This window comes from Argiope bruennichi, chromosome 6 (genome assembly GCF_947563725.1).
Source record: "Argiope bruennichi chromosome 6, qqArgBrue1.1, whole genome shotgun sequence".
Classification (NCBI taxonomy): Eukaryota; Metazoa; Arthropoda; class Arachnida; order Araneae; family Araneidae; genus Argiope; species Argiope bruennichi.
In genome coordinates, this window is record NC_079156.1 from 118,013,856 (window position 1) to 118,036,476 (window position 22,621).

Sequence of the window (22,621 nt, forward strand, 5' to 3'; positions counted from 1 at the left end):
GACCATGCGCTCAAGTGTCTTGCATAGACAACTTGTGAGTGCAATAGGCCTGTAGTGCAGAGGGTTAGAGGGATCTTTGCCGGGTTTCAGGATTGGAATCACAATAGCTTCATGCCATTGTGATGGAAACTTCTGTTCAATCCAAATCCGATTAAATAAAATTAAGAGATTGGAAAGAGAAGTAGCAGACAAATGGCGAAGCATGTTATATGTGATTCCATCTGGACCAGGGCTGGTATCATGAGTCTTCGACAAAGCCGTTAGTAGTTCGTGCATTTTAAATTCCGAATTATATGGAAAGCATTTTCGAGTAGAAAAACCCAATGGTTTCTGTTGTGCACGATTTTTAATTTCTACAAAAGAAGGCTTATATGATTCGACAGCAGAAACCTTTGCAAATGCATATCCGAGAGCATTGGCGACATCTAATGGGGAAGATACACTTCCATTTTCCGTCTCAAGAACAGGAATAGAAAATTCTTTATGAATTCCATTTGCCGCCTTAACCTTCTTCCAGAGTAGTTTCGAAGAAGTAAAGGCTGTGATGGAAGAGATGAAATTAATCCAAGATTCTCTCTGGGTTTTTCTACGGATACGACGAGCATTAGCTCTAGCACGTTTAAAAGCAATTAAATTATCTGTTGTGGGATACCTTCTGAAGATATTCCACCGCTTTTTTTGCTCGCGGTGACTGTCGCGGCAAGCTTCATTCCACCACGGTCTCGGGAATTTCCTCGGACGTGGGGAGCTTTTGGGAATGGTATTGTTCGCAGCATCAATTAAGCAGTCAACTACATTTTGTACTGCCTCTGTGATATCAGTCTTTTTGACCATATTCTCCAAAATTATTGCCTGTTGCGAGAAAGCAGTCCAGTCTGCCCGCTGGAATAGGAAACGCGGGGGACAAGAAGTCACGCCGCCTCTATCAACATAGGAGACCATTAAGGGGAAGTGATCACTACCAAAGAGATCATTCCCAACTGTAAAACTGAGCAACGGAAAGAGATCAGGAGAGCAAATAGCCAGATCCAGACTGTGAAATGTACGTGTGGGTTCATGGAAATAGGTTTTCTCGTCATGATTGAGCAGACAGAGAGAGTTATCAGAGATAAATTGTTCAATCTGCCGCCCACGAGAATTTGTACTTTCTGAACCCCACAAAATACTATGAGCATTAAAATCGCCAAGAAGCAAGAACGGCTTGGGTAGTTGGTCCACTAAACTATTAAGTTCGTGTTGGTTAATGACAGCATGTGGTGGCAAATATATACTACAAACTGTGACAAGGGTCCGTATATGTACTTGAATAGCCACAGCTTGTAAGGAAGTTTGTAAATTTAAATGAGAGCTCGGGTAGAGGTTAGAAGTTAAGATGCAAACACCACCAGAAGGATTATTTCCAGTGTTAGCATCTTTCCGAGCACAGTTATAACCACGGATTTTCACAGCAATGTCATGTTTCAGGAATGTTTCCTGAAAAGCAAAACAAGCAGGATGGAGCTGATTAAGAATATGCTTTATGTCAACAACTTTGGGCCGAAGACCACGACAGTTCCAAGAAATGAAAGTTCCCATCAAGTAACTGAAGAATTTAATTTAATATGGCAAGTGTTATGAAGAGTTGGCGAAACATCGCAACTCATTTGCAATTCATCCTCCTCGTCAGACGGATGGAGGGAAATGGAATCGGGACTTTTAGGTGAGCCAAAGATGGACGTTAAGTCCTTATGGACATTACCTTTCGTCGCAAGTCCCAAAGCGACAGAACTTTGTGTTGCAGATTTTTTTAACTTCGTTCTTAGTTCTTTTGGTGAGAGTCCCCGTTTTGACAGCTTTAGCTTTAGTGCTCTTTGAGAATTGGAGTTTGATTTCGATTTCGATCGGACTGGTTTTCTAGTTTCTGGTGCACTGGATGGTGAATTTTCAATCTCAGAATCGGAAGAGTTTTTGACAGTTGTAGTTTGGGAGTTATATTTCACACAGTTTGTGCATTTACAGTTTGCACAAAAGGGTGTTTTTACAACGGAAGCATAACTCACACCAGGTTTGGGTGTTTGAGCCACTACTTTTTGTCTTGCTTCAGAATAAGAAATGGATTCTTTAAATTTTATTGCAGTTATTTGCTTTTCAAGTTTCCAGCGTTCGCAGACTCGAGAAAACGATGCATGACAACCTCCACAGTTCACGCACTTTTCGGTGGCGTTACAATGTTCGCTATCATGGTCTTTTCCCGCACAGCGGGCGCATGTTAGCGTCCCGCGGCAATTTACCTTCGAGTGGCCGAAACGCTGGCATTTAAAGCATCTCAAAGGATTTGGGATGTACTGCCGAACAGGTAGTTTAATATATCCAGCATATATGAATTCTGGAATTGTTGGTCTATGGAATGTAAGGATGTAATGTTTTGTGGGAAGGAGTTGTTCATCCCGCCTAATAGTAATTTGGCGTACATGGGTTACTCCTTGGGGTTTCAGTTCCGCAGTGATCTCCTCAAGGGGAACATTGAACAGTTCGCCACATGTGATTACACCTTTGGAGAAATTTAAAGATGTATGAGAGATAGCGGTTACAGGGATTGTAGCTAAAGCTTTAATTTTCAGTATTTGCTGTGCTTGTTTTTTACTGGAGACTTCTATCATCAAGTCACCGGAACGCATTTTACGTATGGCAGAGACATCACCAATTGTTGCAGTGATTGCCTTCTGCACTAGAAAAGGCGATACAGAATTAAAAGTTTCGTTTTTTTCAGTGATTCGTTTTACTATAAAATAGTGGTCAAATTGTGGAAGGTTAGTAACGATATTAGGTAGTTTGCGATGCCCACTGAAGGGAGATTTCTTAGGAGGAGCCATACGATATTACGGAAGATTCGGGCCCGACGGCACCGCCCACCACGGAGCCCAACAAGGGAAGGCAGCCACCGGCTCTGGCCATTCCCAGCCTCGGCACTTACCTTAGTGCTAATCGGTTACCTATACGCTCGGAGTTACCCCCGGGGACAGTGACCACCCTTAACGCCAAGCCCAAGGAGTAACCCCTTCGCTTGATCCCTAGCAGACTAGCCCCTCGGGTGACCATCTACCAGCCGATTGATGCACAGGGGACCACAATGCACCACCCGTCTTTCAAATGGGTCGCCACGCACGGCCAACACGTGGGACATTGGCTGTCCATGAGAAGCAAGAAGCAAACAGAGTGGCGACAGCTTCTCATGGAGAGCTCCCTCGCTTGCCGTCGAGGGATAGAAGAAAAAAGGAGACAGCAGAAGGCGCAGTGGAGAGTAAACATAAAGGGAGTAAAGATCCCTGGGTACCTCGGGATTGGGACACCCGTACTCACCTATAGTAGGTGAGCCCCTGAGGGGGAGGCGAATATCGGATTCGAGAGCAAGAAGATTATCAAGAGTGCTTCGCCCTCTTCGAAATCCACTCTGCGACAGGTGAAGTAAGTTATTTGTCTCCAGATAAAAAATTAGCCTTCGATTTATCATTTTTTCTAGCAATTTACAAAGACAACAGGTCAAAGCTATGGGTCGATAATTTGATGGATTTGTTGGATCTTTGCCTGGTTTTAGTAAAGGAATTATTATAGCTTGTTGCCAGAAAGTAGGAAAATATTGTTCTTGCCAGATACGGTTATATAGATATAATAAGCTTTTTTTCGACTCTGTTGTTAAGTTTTTTATCATAGCGTAACTAATGTTGTCAGGACCGGGAGAAGAATCATGCACAATGGCAAGACACGATTGGAGTTCTAAAAACGTAAAATCGCTGTTGTAGGGCCGGTTAGTCTGAGAATTAAAATTTAGTTTTTGCTTTTCTGCTTCCTCTTTGTATTTCAAAAACGCAGGAGGATAATTTTTACTGCTGGACGTATGAGCTAATGTTGAAGCTATGGAATTTGCAATATCTTTTGTGGATGATATGGTGTTTCCTTTATCAATTAAGATTGAAACATTCTTAGAATGAGAAGCACCTGAAGCTTTTTTAACTTTATTCCACAAATGATGGCTAGATATTGTTGAAGTGATACCAGAAACAAATTTTTGCCAAGAAATTCTTCTACTACGTCGTTGGATTTTTCTGGATTCTGCTCTAGATTTTTTAAATTTGATAAAATTTTCATTAGAGGGATAACGGCGAAAAATATTCCACGCCTTTTTTTGTTTTTTATATGCTTGTTGGCAATTAGCATCCCACCATGGCTTGTTTTGCTTCCTACGAAGTCCAGATTTCTTTGGAATAGTGTTATCTGCTGCCTCAATTATAATACTGACAATATATTTCAGAGCTTCGTCAATAGTGGAAGATTTAACTATTTCTGAATTGATATTAGCCAGAGAGGTGAATTTTTGCCAGTTCGCTGCATTTAAAACATATTTGGATGGTCGGAAAGAACTAGCTGCATTGTACCTACTGTCGGTCAAAATTAAAGGAAAATGGTCGCTATTATAAAGATCGTTGTCCACAGTTAAACTGAAAAAAGGCAATAAAGACGGAGAGCAAATAGCGAGATCAACAGAATGAAAAGTTCGTGTTGGTAAATGAAAATGCGTTTTTTCGTCAGAATTTAAAATGCATAAATTATGATCTGCAAGAAATTGTTCAATTTGCTTACCACGTGAATTTGATTCAGAGCTTCCCCAAAAAGGACTATGACCATTAAGATCTCCCAAAATAATGAATGGAGAAGGCAATTGGCAAACCAAGTTATTTAGGTCCGTTTGACTGATTTGTTGTTTAGGTGGCAAATAGAGGCTACAGACGGTTATTAAATTTTTCATCTGAATTCGTACAGCTACAGCTTGCAAATTAGTGTTCAGATTTACTTGCATTGATGGAATATCCGTAGCGACAAGAATTGCTACGCCCCCAGAAAATCGGTTTTGAATATTGTGCTTGCTGAAATTTTTGTAATGCCGTATATTCTGCTTGTCGGTTTTAAGGTAGGTTTCCTGGAGTGCAATGCAGGCAGGATGGTATTTGTTTATAATGTCTCTCAATTCTGAAGATTTATTCATATATCCTCGGCAGTTCCAAGAGACGAATGTAGACATAAAGATTAAAAAAAGAGCAAGGGAAAAAGGAGATTGCCTTTAGTAAATAGAAAAGATGAAGGTGAGAGAACATCAACCTTTAGGCTTTTTAAAAAATTTTGATTTAAAATAGTCCGATGAAATATTAGTGGGATCAGAATCCACTCTGTCCTCATCCATATCACTTATGCTGTCATCAGATGGATGAATTTTAAAATGTTCTTCTTTTTCTTCAGTTTTATTTGTTTCTTTTGTTCTGGGTGTCTTTTTGTCTTTGAGCATTTTTTCCTTCATTAAAACTTTTTTTCGTTTTGGCTTTTTAAGAGAAGAGGAAGAAGTTTCTTCCCAAGATTTTTTTATTTCCAGAAGTGCAAGGTAGTCAGTTTTTTTTATAGTTATGGTGTCAGGATCTGCTGGTGCGGATCTGCAGGTGCGGATTGCAGGGGAATTTGTTTCTATATTTTTTAATGGTTCGTTTTGTGAATTGCGTGGTTCTGAAGTTGAAACGGCTGAATTTAACGCTGATGAATATGAGAAATTTGGTTTTGGTGTTCTTTCGCTTACTATTTTGCGTGCTTCTGAAAAGGAAATACCTTTTATTATTTTTATGGTTTGAATTTCTTTTTCTTGTTTGTAGCGTGGGCAAGAACGGAAGTAAGATGGGTGATCGCCTTGACAGTTATAACATTTTGGTGTGGTGGATGTACAGTTTTTACTATTGTGGTCCGGGAGGGAGCATCGAGCGCAAATTTCTTTATCTCCCCTGCAAGCTGTAATAGAATGACCAAATTTTTGGCATTTAAAGCAGCGGAGTGGTTCTGGAATGTATGGTTTAACTGGGCAATTGATATAAGCTATTTTTACTGATTTAGGTAGAACTGGAGTATTGAATGTTAGAATTAAATGTTTAGTAGGCAGATTTTGATTTTTTTTTTTTAATTGTAATCCTGCGAACTGCTATTACTTTTTGATCTTTTAGATTTTCCAACAGGTCCTCTTCAAGATCTCTCTGAAATTCTTTTTCTGATACGACACCTCTGGAGTAGTTAAGAAAACGGTGGGCAGAAACAGTGACATCGATGTCCCCTATCTTTTTTAATTTTGTAATATTTTGTGACTGTTGGTTATTTTTTACTTCAATAAGCAGGCTTCCGTTATTTAACTTTTTGATATTTTGGACTTCGCCGACAACGCCAAGTACAGATTTATGAATCAAAATCGGTGACACAAATTTTAAAGAAGATTTTTCCGAATTAATAACAAAAAATTTTAAAAATGCATTACTGTGTTGAAAAACATTAGTACCCATACGATATAGATAAGATTTCGGGCCCGACGGCATCGCCCACCACGGAGCCCAACAAGGGATGGCAGTTACCGGCTCTGGAAAATCCCAACCTCGGCACTTGCCATAATGCTAGTCGGAACCTATACGCTCGGAGTCACCCCCGGGGACAGTGACCACCCTTAACGCCAAGCCCAAGGAGTGACCCCTTCGCTTGATCCCCTTGAGCAGCCCAGTCATATGTCTAGGATACCGGCCGATTGATACACCGGGGACCGAAATGTACCACCCGTCTAATGGGTCGCCACGCACGGCCAACACGTGGGGTTTTGGCTGTCCATGAGAAGCAAGAAGCAAACAGAGCGGCGACTGCTTCTCAAGGAGAGCTCCCTCGCCTGCCGTCGAGGGAAAGAAAAAATACAGCAAAAAGCAGAAGGCGTAGAGCAGTGCGAACAGAAAGGGAGTAAAGATCCCTGGGCACCTCGGGGTTGGGACACCCGTACTCACCTATAGTAGGTGAGCCCCTGAGAGTTTAAAACAGGAAAGGATGACTCATTGTAGATCCCATTAGCAGCCTTTACCTTTCTCCATAGGGTTCGACTGGAAATATGTGATGTTATAGATGACACAAATGATATCCAGGAATTCCTCTGACTTTGACGCCGAGTGCGACGAGCAAGTGCTTTGGCTCTTTTGAAAGCAATAAGATTTTCTGTTGTTGGATACCTTCTAAATTTATTCCACAGTTTTTTCTGTTGCTTATAACTGTCCCGACAGGCTCCGTTCCACCACGGTCTTCGAAATTTTCGTAGACGTGGGGATGATTTTGGAATAGTGTTGTTAGCGGCGTTCATTATGGTATCAACGACATTTTGTACCGCATCCGTGATGTTTGATGTATTGACCATATCCCGAGTGATTTCTGCCAAATGTGAAAAACCTTTCCAGTCTGCCCGCTGGAATAGGAAACGCGGAGGACAGTTAGTCGCACCGCCGCTATCAGCATGGGAGACAATAACAGGAAAGTGATCGCTGTTATACAAATTTTTGCTAACTGCAAATGTCAGTAATGGCAAGAGTTCAGGTGAGCATATGGCCAGATCAAGAGTATGGAAATTACGTGTGGGTTCGTGGAAGTAGGTTTTCTCATCGTTGTTCAGTAAACAGAGACAGTTATTGGCAATAAACTGCTCGATCTGTCTCCCACGAGAGTTTGTATTATCCGAACCCCACAAAGTACTATGTCCATTGAAGTCGCCAAGTATGATAAATGGTTTAGGAAGCTGGTACACTAAGTTGTCAAGATCTTGTTGACGTATGATATCATGAGGTGGCAAATAAATACTGCAGACTGTGACCAATTTTCTAGTGTGAACTTGCAAAGCCACAGCCTGTAGTGAAGTGTGTAAAGTTAGTGGTGTGCTTGGATATAAATTCGAAGTAAAGATGCAGACTCCTCCAGAACTGTGATGTCCAGTGTCTGCATCTTTTCTAACACAGTTAAAGCCACGCAATTTTATGTGAATGCTGGGTGTCAAGAAAGCTTCTTGAACACCGAAACAGACTGGATGAAATTTGCTAATAATCGACTTGATATCACACAGTTTGGATCTTATGCCGCGACAGTTCCATGAAAGGAAGGTACCCATTAAGAAAGAGGTTTTGAAGATGAAGTTTTAGAATTATTTGATTGAGTTGCCTCATATTCGCAATTCATTTGCAAGTCATCCTCATCGTCAGAAGGGTGTAGTTTAATATCAGGGCTATTTGGCATGCCGAATACGGACGTTAAGTCCTTATGGACATTACCTTGCGTCGCAAGCCCAAAAGCGACGGAATTTTTCAATGTCGATTTTTTCAGTTTTTGAGGAACATCTTGTAATGAGAGGCCACGTTTTGCAAGCTTCAATGTCAGCGATTTTTGAGTTTTTTTCTTTGATTTCTTTTTGAAAACTGTAGGAGTTTCAGGGGTAATACTGATGGAGTTTTCTGTATCTGAAGAAGAAACTTTTCTTAGTTGTTTGGATGTGGTAACGTTTTTAGTACAGTTTGTGCAAGAGCAGTTTGCACAAAATGACCTTTTTATAACAGAAGCATATGTTATGCCAGGAGTAGGAGTTTGAGCTACAATCCTACGCCTAGCTTCAGGATAAGATAGATTTTCTTTGATTTTCAGAGTTATAATCTGTTTTTCAAGCTGCCATCGCGAGCAGGATCGAGAGTAGGACGTGTGATCGCCACCGCAGTTCACGCACTTTTCTGTTGCGGCACACTGCTGGCTGTCATGACCTTTTTCTGCGCATCGGGCACAAGTGAGTGTCCCGCGGCAGTTTGCCTTTGAATGACCAAAGCGCTGGCAGTTAAAGCATCTAAGAGGGTTCGGGATGTATGGTCTTACTGGTAATTTGATGTAGCCTGCATAGATATGTTCTGGTAGTTTTGGAGATTTAAATGTTAGGATGTGGTGTTTAGTTTCTATGATTTCTCCGTCACGCCTGATGGTAATTCGGTGGACATGAACAACTCCTTGTGATTTTAGCTCATCTGTTATGTAGTCAACAGAGAGATTTAGAATTTCTCCACAAGTGATAACACCTTTAGAGGTATTTAATGAAGCATGAGGGCTGACACTGATTGGGATAGTTGCAAGAGCTTTCAATTTTTGTATGATCTGGGCTTGCTTTCGAGAATTGACCTCTACTAACAAGTCACCAGATCGCATCTTTTTAATTGATGTTACTTCACCGACAGTTGCAGTGATGGCCTTCTGCACCAAGAATGGCGATACTGTTTCAAAAGTTTCGTTTTTATCAGACAAACGTTTGACTATGAAAAAACTATCAAAATGGTACTCAAAATTAGAAGTATTTGGAACAATGCGACGCCCACTAAAGGGACCCTTTTTGGGAGGAGCCATGCGATATTGAGAGAAATTCAGGCCCGACGGCACCGCCCACCACGGAGCCCAACAAGGGAAGGCAGCCACCGGCTCTGGCCATTTCCAGCCTCGGCACTTACCTTGGTGCTAGCCGGAACCTATACGCTGGGAGTTACCCCCGGGGACAGTGACCACCCTTAACGCCAAGCCCAAGGAGTAACCCCTTCGCTTGATCCCTAGCAGACTAGCCACTCAGGTGACTAGCTACCAGCCGATTGATGCACAGGGGACCACAGTACACCACCCGTCTGTCAAATGGGTTGCCACGCACGGCCAACACGTGGGACTTTGGCTGTCCATGAGAAGCAAGAAGCAAACAGAGCGGCGACAGCTTTTCATGGAGAGCCCCCTCGCTTGCCGTCGAGGGAAGGAAAAACACAGCAGAAAGCAGAAGACGTAGGGGAGTAGAAACATAAAGGGAGTATAGATCCCTGGGTACCTCGGGATTGGGACACCCGTACCCACCTATAGTAGGTGAGCCCCTGAGGGGAATATGACACCCAAGAAACGTACCTCTTCAACGACTGGAATATCAACACCTCGAATTTGTATCACAGGATCAGGGTGGAGACTCCGTTTCCGACAAAAGTGTACGCAACGGCTCTTCTCAGGGGATAGAGTATGCCCATTCTCGTCACACCATGAAATAAGTTTGTTAACAGCTCTCTGGAGTTGACGCTCTATTAAATTCATGTTAGACCCCTGACAGGAGATTTGTAAATCATCCACATATAATGTTCCACAAACCGATGATGGCAAAACATGAAGGATTTTGCTTATATGAAGAATAAAAAGGGTGACACTCAAAACACTTCCTTGAGGAACACCCTCATTTTGAATAAAATGATGAGAAAATGTATTACCAATACGGACTCGAAATGTCCGAAATTTTAAAAAATTTTGAATAAAAACTGGCAAGTTACCCTTAAAACCAAAATCACCTAAGGCACGGAGAATACCATACCGCCACGTACGATCGTACGCTTTTTCTATATCAAAGAATATAGAAACTAGATGGTTTCTCCGGACAAACGCATTCCGAATCTGAGATTCAAGCATAATTAAGTTGTCACTGGTAGAACGTCCTCGACGGAAACCACTTTGGAAAGGTGAAATATACCCATTTTTCTCCAGTTCATAGAGTAAACGAGCATTTATCATGCGTTCGAGCGTTTTACAAAGACAACTAGTTAAAGCAATTGGCCTATAGTTTGAGGGATTGGTAGGAACCTTCCCAGGTTTAAGGATAGGTATCACAATGGCTTCATACCATTGTTCAGGAAAAATTTGCTCACTCCAGATTCTGTTGAACAAGTTCAGGAGATGCAAAAGTGAGGTTTCGTCTAAATGGCGAAGCATACTGTAGGTAATCCCGTCGACACCTGGGCTAGTGTCTCGAGAATGAGAAAGAGCTTTCCTTAATTCTAACATCTTAAATTTACAGTTATAAGAAAATACCCTGCGGGTTCGATACTTCAATGGCACTTGCTCGGCTTGTCTCTTAACCGCACGAAAAACAGGATTATTAGAAACAGAGCTTGAAACGTCAGCGAAGGTTTCGCCGATAACGTTTGCAATGTCAAGTGGCGAGGAATATGAAGCCGTTTCTGTATTTAAGATGGGGAAAGCGAATTCTTTATACATTCCGTTTGCCGCTTTAACTTTCTTCCATAATTGAGCACTAGATGTACTGGAAGTGATTGTTGATATAAATCTGTGCCAAGATTCTTTTTGACTGCGACGCCGAATTCTACGAGCATTTGCTCTCGCTTTTTTAAATGCTATGAGATTTTCCATGGTAGGATACCTTCGGAAAATACCCCAACGTTTCTTTTGTTCTTTATAAGCATTGCGACATGCATCATTCCACCATGGTTTGCGAAATTTGCGTGAAAGAGGGGTACGCTTTGGAATTGAAGCGTCAGCAGCCTTAATAATACAGTTAGTGACATTTTGAACAGCCTCTCTAATATCGGCAGATGAAATCATTGCCTCTGTGATCAATGCACGCTTAGTAAATGCATCCCAATCTGCTTTTTGGAAAATATATGTTGGTGGGCTTTGCACCAAATTGCTATTATCATCATGAGAGATGATAAGAGGAAAATGGTCGCTATTATGTAAATCACTCTCAACTGCCAAATTCAACAATGGGAGAATTGCCGGAGAGCAAATAGCGAGATCAAGAGAATGGAAAGTACCAGTAGGTTCATGAAAGTACGTCCTTTCGTTATTATTGAGCAGACAGAGACAGTTATCAGAAATGAATTGTTCTATCTGTCGCCCACGGGAATTGGTAGTGTTCGAGCCCCACAAAGTACTATGGCCATTCAAGTCACCTAATAATATGAAAGGTGCTGGAAGCTGATTAACCAAAATATTAAGGTCATTTTGAGAGACAATTTCGTTTGGTGGTAAATATATGCAGCAAACAGTTACCAAGGTTTTCACGTGCACTTGTACAGGTTTGGTTTGGTTTGTGTTGGTTTCTGGCGCAAGAGCCATGCTTGGCTATGCTGCGCCAATCAAATGGTTTATAAAACATTCATTTGTTAAAATACAAAGGTTTATAAAACATTCATTTGTTAAAAACAATATCAGGGGTGTAAAGTTAAAAAAAGAAAAGAAAAATGATGAAACAAACTCGATTAGAATCTTAAAATTTTTAACTATGATTCATAAAAATTCAATGCAAATAAATTATTCATTTCATCTCTCATAATACAAAAGGAGAAAAAAGATGTCAAATGCAAGTAAAAAAGCCAATAGCTTTTAAAAAATTAAAAATATTTAGGTGGTATTTTACACCCACCAGGTCTTGTAATGTCAAAGACGCCGAGGTAAAAAAACGAGCACGATAAGAATCAAAAACTGGGCATTCAATTAAAATATGACGAACAGTAAAATCAACTTTGCAACTGTTGCACATAGGTGTATTTTGGCCAAATATAAGATGCTAATGTGTGAAACGTGTATGTCCTATACGGAGACGAGTCAATTTAACATCCATCTCACGTATAGGATGAACAGGCCAAGAAACAATGTTCGTTTCAACAGAATGCAATTTATTTCTGATCTGCAGGTCCCACGATTTTTGCCAAACAGAAACAAAATGATGATCAATAGACCTTTTGATGTCACAAAAGGGAAGTCCTATACTTAAAAAGGTCGTTGCAGATTTTGCGGTTAAATCTGCCTTCTCATTCCCGAAGATACCAACATGACTCGGAACCCAACAGAAATTTATTTGGAAGCCATCATTTTTCAAAACTCGCAAAGTGAATAAAATTTTAATCGCAACCGGATGCATCCGATTGTGATAATGTGAAAGTGTCTCCAAAGCACTCATGCTATCGGTATAGATGATAAAATGACGCTGACAGGATGATCCAATTTTCTGGAGGGCACAGAAAATTGCTACCAACTCAGCTGTAAAGACGGAGCAGCAATTATGAAGACGGTGGCTCAGTGTATCGGATGGAAGTATGATTCCACAACCGACATAATCATCCGATTTCGAGCCATCCGTGAAAATTGGGGCAAAAGTAGAATACTGATAGCGATGGTATAAAAAGATCTGCTGGAGAACAACAGTAGCTGTTGAGGACTTATCGAATCCAAGAAAAGGATTCAAATAAGAAAATTGCGGGATATCCCAGGGTGGGAAATTAAGGAAATCCACAGCTCTAACACGAGTATCGTTAAGGTCCGAGTCATGAAGGAGTATTTTTGTTCTCTCCAAAAAGGGAAGCATGTTCGAAGGACGGGCATTATACAGTCGACGAAGACCAACTGGCAGTGACAATTGGCCTAAAGGATGTTTGAGAACAGATTTTGTTGAAAATAAAATATGGCAGACAATTTCTTACGCCTTAAACTTAGAGGAAGTTGATGGCATATAACGTATAGGCTTTCAACCGGAGAAGTACGGAATGCCCCTGAACAGATACGCAGAGCAGAATGGTGAATGGTATCCAGTCGCCTCAAAACTGATGGGCAGGCGGAACCATACACCATACAACCATAGTCAATTCGGGAAAGAATTACTGCTTGGTAAATACGGATTAAGGAGGTTCGATCGGCACCCCAAGATGTTTTCGAAAGCACTTTTAAAATGTTCAATGATTTCTCACACTTCTTCCGTAAATATAAGATATGCGGCAGGAAGGTGAGCTTCCGATCAAGAATCACTCCTAAAAACCGTACTTCGTTCACCACAGGGATTTGAGTATTTCGAATATGTATATTCGGATCAAGGTAAAGCTTTCTTTTCCGGCAAAAGTGGACACATCGGCTCTTCTCCGGAGAGATAGTATGCCCATTGTTATCGCACCAAGATACTAATTTATATACGGCAGTTTGTAAATGTTGTTCAATTACATTCATATCGCTATCTTGGCATGATATCTGCAGATCGTCAACATAAAGGCTGGCATGTACAGATGAAGGTAAGCTTGTTAAAATTTGACTAAGATGAGCGATAAAAAGCGTGACACTGAGGACACTTCCCTGCGGAACTCCCTCAGCTTGAATAAAAGAATCGGAATAAAAGTTGCCTACACGAACTCTGAAAGTCCGATGAGATAAAAAGTTCTGTAAAAACACAGGTAGGTTTCCCCTAAAACCACAGTTAAAAAGTGTTGAAAGTATTCCAAAGCGCCAAGCATGGTCATAGGCCTTTTCTATATCAAAAAATATGGAGACAATTTGATTCCTCTTAACAAAAGCGTTACGGATCTGGGTTTCCAGTAAAATGAGATTGTCGAAGGTGGAACGACCTCTCCGGAAACCACTCTGCAACGGGGGAATGCATCCTTGTTTCTCCAATTCAAAGATAAGACGAGCGTTGACCATGCGCTCAAAGGTTTTACAAATGCAACTTGTTAGAGCAATTGGCCTGTAGCTCAGAGGATTTGAAGATTCCTTGCCAGGTTTTAGGATTGGAATCACAATAGCTTCACGCCATTGTGATGGGTACTTCTGCTCCGTCCAGATTCTATTAAATAAAAATAGTAGGTTGGAAAGTGAGTTTTCATTCAAATGGCGAAGCATACTATATGTGATTCCATCCGGCCCAGGACTTGTATCATGGGCTTGAGATAAGGCGGCTTTTAATTCAAACATCCTAAACTCACAGTTGTATGGGTAGGAACTTCGGTCATTAAAATGCAATGATAACCGTTCCGCTGGATTCTTAATTGCCAGAAATTCAGGACTATAAGAATCCATAGCGGAAACCTGTGCGAATGCATGACCAAGAATATTGGCTATGTCTAATGGGAAAGAGTGCATCTCAGTTCCGGTTTTTAAAACAGGGATGGATGATTCACTATAAATCCCATTAGCAGCCTTTACTTTCCTCCATAAATGTTTACTGGAAGTAGAAGATGTGATGGATGATATAAATTTTATCCATGATTCCCTTTGACTACGTCGGCGAATGCGGCGAGCAAGCGCTTTGGCTCTTTTAAAAGCGACAAGATTCTCTGTTGTTGGGTATCGTCTAAAAATATTCCATAGTTTCTTTTGATTCTTATGGCTGTCGTGGCATTCTTTATTCCACCACGGTTTGTAAAACTTCCTTAGACGCGAGGAAGATTTTGGTATGGTGTTATTAGCGGCTTTTATAATTGTTTGAATGACATGTTGAACTGCTTCTGTGATGTCTGGAATACTGACCATAGCCTGTGAGATGTCTGCTGAGTACATAAACATATCCCAGTTTGCTCGATGGAATAAAAAACGTGGAGGACGTAGAGTCTTATTTCCTCCTTGAGCATATGAGACAATAACTGGAAAATGATCACTATTGTATAGATCATTACTGACTGAAAATTTAAGCAACGGCAAGAGTTCAGGAGAACATATGGCCAGATCAAGTGTATGGAAGCTACGTGTGGGTTCATGGAAGTACGTTTTCTGTTCAGTATTGAGCAGACAGAGACAGTTGTTAGAAATAAACTGCTCAATTTTCCGCCCTCGAGAGTTTGTACTTTCTGAACCCCACAATGTACTATGTCCGTTAAAGTCGCCCAGTAAGAGAAATGGTGAGGGAAGCTGGTCTACTAGGTTATCAAGATCTTGCTGACATATAACTGCATGAGGTGGTAAGTAAAGACAGCAGACTGTGACTAATGTCCGTACATGAACTTGTACAGCCACAGCCTGTAGAGATGTATGTAGAGTTAGAGGTGTGCTCGGATAAAGGTTAGAAGTGAAGATACAGACACCTCCAGAAATGCGAGATTCTGTGTCTGCATCTTTCCGCACACAGCTGTATCCGCGTAGTTTAATAGGAATGCTTGGTGTCAAAAAGGTTTCTTGAACACCAAGACAAATGGGATGAAATTTGTTAAAGATGGACTTGATATCAGGAAGTTTGGAACGAATGCCACGACAATTCCATGAAAGGAAAGTACCCATTAAGAGAGTTTTGTATTAGAAGAGAGGTCGCTATCAGTTGTTTGAGTTGGTGAAACATCGCAACTCATTTCTAATTCATCGTCATCCCCTTCAGATGGATGGAGTTCAATGATATCGGGACTTTTGGGTGCGCCACCAAAAATGGATGTTAAATCCTTATGGACGATACCCTGCGTCGCCAGTCCCAGTGCGACGGATTTCTGTGTTTTTGATAATTTTAATTTTGAAGGCAGCTGTATTGACGAAGAGCCACGTTTTGCAAGCTTTAGTTTCAGTGAATTTTGAGATTTTGAATTCGATTTCGATTTAGCAGGTTTGATATTGTCAGGAATATTTTTTGCAGTAGGTTCAGTTTCAGATTCAGAGGTAGGTAGGTAGGTAGTTGGGGTTTTTTGGCGCAAAAGCCAAATTTGGCCATACTGCGCCAAGCATATGGTAGTATATAAAACTTGAGATTGAAATGTAATTTATTTTTAAAGCTTCATCAATTCAATAAAAATATGGATATAAAAGTTTTAAAACCTAATTAGCACAAAAGTAATATTCAGAATTCCAGCGAATGAAATTGCACAAAATCTTATTCAGCAACAAAATTTAAAAATTTAAACACAAATTCAATGGAACTATCAATATAAGAAAATGCCCAAATACATGAAAATAAGAAGCCAATAAAAAGTTGCAAAATAAACAAAGAGTGCAATTGAAAAAGGACAAAGTTTATCTAAGATGACGATTTATCAGATACATGTAAAAAAGCGAATAGCTTTTAAAAAGTTAAAAATATTTGGGTGGTATTTTTCACCCACCAAGTCCTGCATAGTTAGAGACGATGACTGGAAAAACAACTCGCGATGTGATTTAAAATCAGGACATTCAATAAGAATGTGTTTCACAGTAAAATCTATACTGCATGTAGGACACATGGGTTTCCTGTCTCCACAAATGAGATGTTTATGAGTTAGACGTGTATGTCCTATACGGAGGCGGGTCAATTTAACATCCAACCCCCGTACAGGGAGTACAGGCCATAATCCAATGAAAGATTTAATGGTATGCAATTTGTTGTCAACTTGCTCATTCCAGTTTGCCTGCCAAGTGGAGTAAAGATGACAAAGAAAAAACTTCTTCGCATCACAGTAAGGAATATTTTGTGAAAGAAATGAAGAAGCAGCTTTTGCAGAACAGTCTGCTGCCTCATTCCCAGAAATGCCCGAGTGACTCGGTACCCAGCAAAATAAAATATTAAATGTCTCATTTCGAAGAAGGTGTAAAGTATTTAGAATTTCTAAGGCGACAGGATGCATTTGATTGTCAGGATGGGAGAGCGTCTCTAAAGCACTCATACTGTCAGTATAAATAATGAAGCTGCGATAAGTAGACATCGAAATTTCCTGAAGGGCAGAGGAAATTGCCATTAGTTCCGCAGTAAAAACAGAAGAACAGGTATGTAAACGATAGCTCAGTGTACCAGATGGAAGTACAATGCCAAATCCGACATGTCCATCTGATTTCGAGCCATCTGTAAAAACTGGAATGAAAGATGAATACTGACAGCGATGATAGAGAAATATCTGTTGAAAAACCACAGATGCTGTTGTGGATTTATCATATCCAGAAAATGGATTTAAAAAGGAAAATTCTGGCATATCCCATGGGGCAAAACAAAAGACATTTGTAGACATAATTGTTAAATTAAAGTCCGAGTCCTGCAAAAGCTTTTTCATTCTCATACTGAACGGTTGAATGCAGGAGGATCGAGCATCATAAATTCTCCTAAGACTTGCTGGAAGTGTTAATTCTGATATAGGGTGCTTCGAGAGAGACTGCGTTCGGAAGTAATACAAGGCGGCAATTTTTTTACGCCTTAAGTAGAGAGGTAGTTGATAACAAATATTGTATAAACTTTCTATGGGGGATGTTCGAAAGGCACCAGAGCAGATTCTTAATGCAGAATGATGGATAGTATCCAGTCTGCGCAAAACACTAGGACGTGCGGATCCATACACCATGCATCCGTAATCGATACGGGAAAGAATGACTGCCTCGTAAATACGGATTAGGGAGGCTCGATCTGCTCCCCAAGAAGTTCTGGAGAGAACTTTTAAGATGTTCAAGGTTCTCTCGCATTTCCTTCGCAAGTACAAAACATGCGGAATGAAGGTGAGTTTGCGATCAAATACGACCCCCAAAAAACGTATTTCATCAACAACTGGAATAGCATGGCTACGAATATAAATATTAGGTTCCGAGTGAAAATTACGTTTTCTGCAAAAATGGAAGCACCGACTTTTCTCTGGAGAGATGGTGTGCCCATTTTCATCACACCATGTAACTAGTTTGTTGACTGCATTTTGAAGCTGTCTTTCAATTAAATGCATATTACTTCCTTGGCATGAAATCTGGAGATCGTCAACGTATAGGCTTCCATGAACAGTTGATGGTAATTGATTTAAAATTTGACTTATATGAACAATAAAAAGAGTGACACTGAGGACACTTCCCTGAGGAACACCCTCAGATTGAATAAAATTGTTAGAATAAAAGTTCCCCATTCGAACTCTAAAAGTGCGATATGACAAAAAGTTTTTTATAAAAATGGGCAAATTTCCTCTAAAACCGAGATTGAAAAGTGTTAAAAGTATACCATACCGCCATGCACGGTCATAAGCTTTCTCAATATCGAAGAATATGGAGACAAGGTGGTTCCTCCTTACAAATGCGTTGCGAATTTGGGTTTCCAGTAAAACGAGGTTATCAAAAGTAGATCGACCTCGACGGAAACCACTCTGCAACGGGGAGATGCATCCTTGTTTCTCCAATTCGTATACGAGACGTGCATTAATCATCCGCTCAAAAGTCTTGCATAGACAGTTTGTCAGAGCTATTGGTCTGTAGTTCAGAGGGTTTCCTGAATCCTTGCCAGGTTTTAAGATGGGGATCACAATAGCTTCCCGCCATTGTGCAGGGTACGTCTGCTCAATCCAAATTCTGTTAAATAATCTTAACAGGTTGCAAAGGGAAGTTTTACTCAAATGGCGAAGCATGTTGTAAGTGATACCATCAGGTCCCGGGCTTGTATTATGGGCTCGAGACAAGGCTGTTTCCAATTCCGACATCCTAAATTCAGAGTTGTATGGGAAGTTTCTTCTTGCATTAAAACGCAATGGCAACTGTTCCGCGCGATTCTTAATTGCCTTAAATTCTATACTATAAGAAACAATTGCGGAAACTTGTGCAAATGCTTGGCCGAGAATATTGGCAACGTCTAATGGGGATGAATACGATGTACTTCCTGTATTTAAAATAGGAATGGCAGATTCACGATAAATCCCATTAGCGGCCTTGACCTTATTCCACAACATTTTACTTGGAGTCGAAGATGTAATGGACGAGACAAAATTAATCCAGGATTCCCTCTGACTACGACGACGTATACGACGTGCAAGGGCCTTGGCTCTTTTAAAAGCGACTAAGTTCTCCGTCGTTGGGTACCTCCTAAATTTGTTCCAAAGTCTCTTTTGGTTCTTGTAACTATCGCGGCAAGCTTCATTCCACCACGGTCTGCGAAATTTTCTCAGACGTGGGGAACTCTTTGGAATGGTGGCATTTGCGGCATTTATTATGCTATCAACGACATGTTGTACTGCTTCAGTGATGTCGCAAGTATTGATCATGTTCTCTGTGATTTGTGCTAAAAGTTTGAAAGTATACCAGTCTGCCCGCTGGAATAGAAAACGTCGAGGACAAGATGTCATACCGTCTCTATCAGCATGGGAGACCATAACAGGGAAGTGGTCACTATTATAAAGGTCCTCACTTACGGCAAAAGTCAGCAACGGCATGAGCTCAGGAGAACATATGGCCAAATCAATACTGTGAAAGCTGCGTGTGGGCGCATGAAAGTATGTCTTCTCATCATTATTGAGCAGACAGAGACAGTTATTAATAATAAACTGTTCAATCTGCCGCCCACGAGAGTTTGTACTATCTGCACCCCACAATGTACTATGGCCGTTGAAATCACCAAGCAAAATAAAAGGCGAAGGAAGTTGCTCCACTAAATTATCGAGATCCTGTTGAGAAATGGCATCATTGGGCGGTAGATAAATACAGCAGACTGTGACCAAAGCTCGTGTGTGAACTTGCACAGCCACAGCCTGCAGAGTAGTATGCAAAGTGAGAGGTGTGCTTGGATAAAGATTTGAGGTAAAAATACATACACCTCCAGAACCATGATGACCATCATCTGCGTCTTTCCGCACACAGTTGAAACCACGCAATTTGACAGGAATGTCAGATGTCAAAAAGGTTTCCTGAACACCAATGCAGACAGGATGAAATTTGTTAATAATTGTCTTGATGTCAAGTAATTTGGAGCGAAGGCCGCGACAGTTCCATGAAAGGAAAGTACCCATTAAGAGGTTCTTTTGGTTTTAAAGGTATTGGAGACGGTGTTTGAGTGTTGCGAGACATCGCAACTCATTTCTTCATCCTCTTCTTCAGACCCCTCAGGGGCTCACCTACTATAGGTGAGTACGGGTGTCCCAATCCCGAGGTACCCAGGGATCTTTTCTTTTCCCAAGGGGTTTACCGTCTTTGGTAAGTACGGGTGTCGCGTCCCCGGGTTGCCCTAGCGATCCTTCTCTTATTTTTTTTCTTCTAATCTCTATTTCTATATATGAGTTGAGTTGATATTTCAGTTCTATTTTGAGTTGGTTTTTATTATTGGCCTTTGTTTAATACTAAACCCATGTGTTTGCCGTGCATGGCGACCCGTTAGGGGCAAAATGGAATCCTGGGGTCCCTTTGCGTTCCCTTTGGCCCAGGCTGCTCCGTAAGTCGGGCGGCAGGAGTGAGCCCGCTTCTGTCAATCGGCTGGTGGTGTGTATCTTTGGGAACAGGAAAGCACTGCTGTAGGGCTAGGTTTGCATTCTGTGTAAATCTATATCCCGGTGCCACCCCTAAGGTAAGTACCGAGGCTGGAGGTACCCAGAGCCGGCAACTGCCTTCCCTTGTTGGGCTCCGAGGTGGGCGGGGGCGTACCGGGATGAACAATATCTGACTATTATGGGTTCCCGCAATTTCGGTCCCGGCAGAGACGGCTGTCTGCCAACCTCTCCTTTGGAGCAACCTGTGATAACCGCAAAATACTTCATAGTAAAAAAGTTGGAAGGTAATTTAAAAACTGTCTCTCCTATCTTAATTCATAAGACGATACTTGGAATTGTTGGCGACGTTCAATCTATTAAAAAAACTAAACTTGGGGATATTTTAATTGAATTGAAATCAGATAATCAAATTAAATCATTACAGAGCCTTAAATCAATTGGAGAACATGCAGTTACTGTATACCCTCATAAATTTCTTAACCAATCTCGAGGAGTAATATCAGAACTAGAGCTTCAATACGATTCTGAAGAGGAAATTCTTGGATGTCTGAAAGACCAAAATGTTACGTCAGTAAAACGAATAACTATGAAACGGGATGACAAATTAATATCGACTAAACATCTAATATTAACCTTTAATGTACCTATACTACCCAAATCTGTTCATATTGCATACTTAAACTGCCCTGTTAAACCATATATACCTAACCCATTAAGATGTTTTAAATGCCAGAGATTTGGACACTCTATGGGAGCCTGTCGTGGTAAAGAAACATGCGGCCGTTGCTCTGAAATAGGACACGACAGTAAATCTTGTACATCTGCACCAAAATGTAGCAATTGTAAAGAAGATCATCCCTCATATTCTCGTAAATGCCCTCGATGGATAGAAGAAAAAGAAATACAAACAATCAAAGTGACACAAAATATTCCTTTTGCAGAAGCCCGAAAATTAATAAAATCTAGAACGCCCACTGTTGGAGTGTCTTACTCATCAATGCTCAGCTGTTGCCCACATTGCAAAACCAAAATGGTCCAAAAAGAAACCCCATCTAATGCTAATCCAAATCCATTACCAGAAAAATCACCAGTTAAAAACAATAGTGAATCCACAAACTCCAAAACAAAAAGTATCCATGGTAGACCCAACCCTCTAAATATCTCTAAAATAGAAGTGGTAAATGTAGACAATGCTGTCAGTCAGGAAAATATTCAAAGCAGCCCGATGAATACCGTCGATAACTTAGCTCCAAACAAAGCATCTCGCATCCCTACATCAAATAATAAAAAGGTAATGACACCAAAAAAGCCATCTAAGTTTTTTAAAGAAACAAAAGCCATGCGTAAAGCAAGAATGCAGGCTTTTAAAAATAATTTGGACGAGAAGATAAAAGGTTCTGTTAAAAAACGCACGCTTACGAAACAAGATCTCTTAAAAGAGTCGAAAACTGAAGAAGAGGATGATATAAAAATACATCCATCTGATGATGATTTTATGTCTACTGACGGGGAGGAGCAGATATCAAAAATAATTCAAAAAAATAAGACAACAAATGGCAATTAACCTTCTTTCGTGGAATTGTCACGGTGCAAAAGCTCATTCTGATGACATTAAAATGGTTTTAAATGAATATCAGCCCGTTTGTCTCGGCTTACAGGAGACTTATCTCCCTCCTGAAGATTCTTTCAAATTTAAGTATTATAATATTATAAGGAAAGACTATACCCAGGGTGCAAGAGCTTCGGGTGGAGTGGCCTTTTTGGTTTCCCAGGCTTTCCCTCACAAAGAAATCACTCTAAATAGCTGTATCCAAGCAGTTGCAGTGCAAATTCATATCGGGTCTCTATTAACAATATGTTGCCTATACTTGCCCCCAAATGATAAAGTATCTCAACGAGAGCTTGATAATCTCATTGATCAGCTTCCTCGACCATTCTTACTAATGGGTGATTTTAATGCACACAATCCTATTTGGGGAAGTGCAGATTTTAATTTAAAAGGACAACAAGTTGAGGCTTTGCTTGAAGATCATTGTCTTTGTTTGCTTAAT

General features: G+C 40.7%; 1 protein-coding gene across 1 annotated transcript; it reads left to right on the forward strand.

Moving 5' to 3' along the window:
- The first annotated feature begins 21,318 nt into the window (after positions 1–21,318).
- Positions 21,319–22,134, forward strand: LOC129971931 (uncharacterized). Its single transcript, XM_056085908.1, has one exon. The coding sequence runs from the start codon at positions 21,319–21,321 to the stop codon at positions 22,132–22,134; it is 816 nt and encodes a 271-aa protein (XP_055941883.1).
- The last annotated feature ends 487 nt before the right edge of the window (positions 22,135–22,621 follow it).

What these genes read in the sequence shown, in the direction of transcription:
- LOC129971931 (XM_056085908.1), top strand. Translation starts at nt 21,319, where the DNA reads ATGGGAGCCTGTCGTGGTAAAGAAACATGCGGCCGTTGCTCTGAAATA.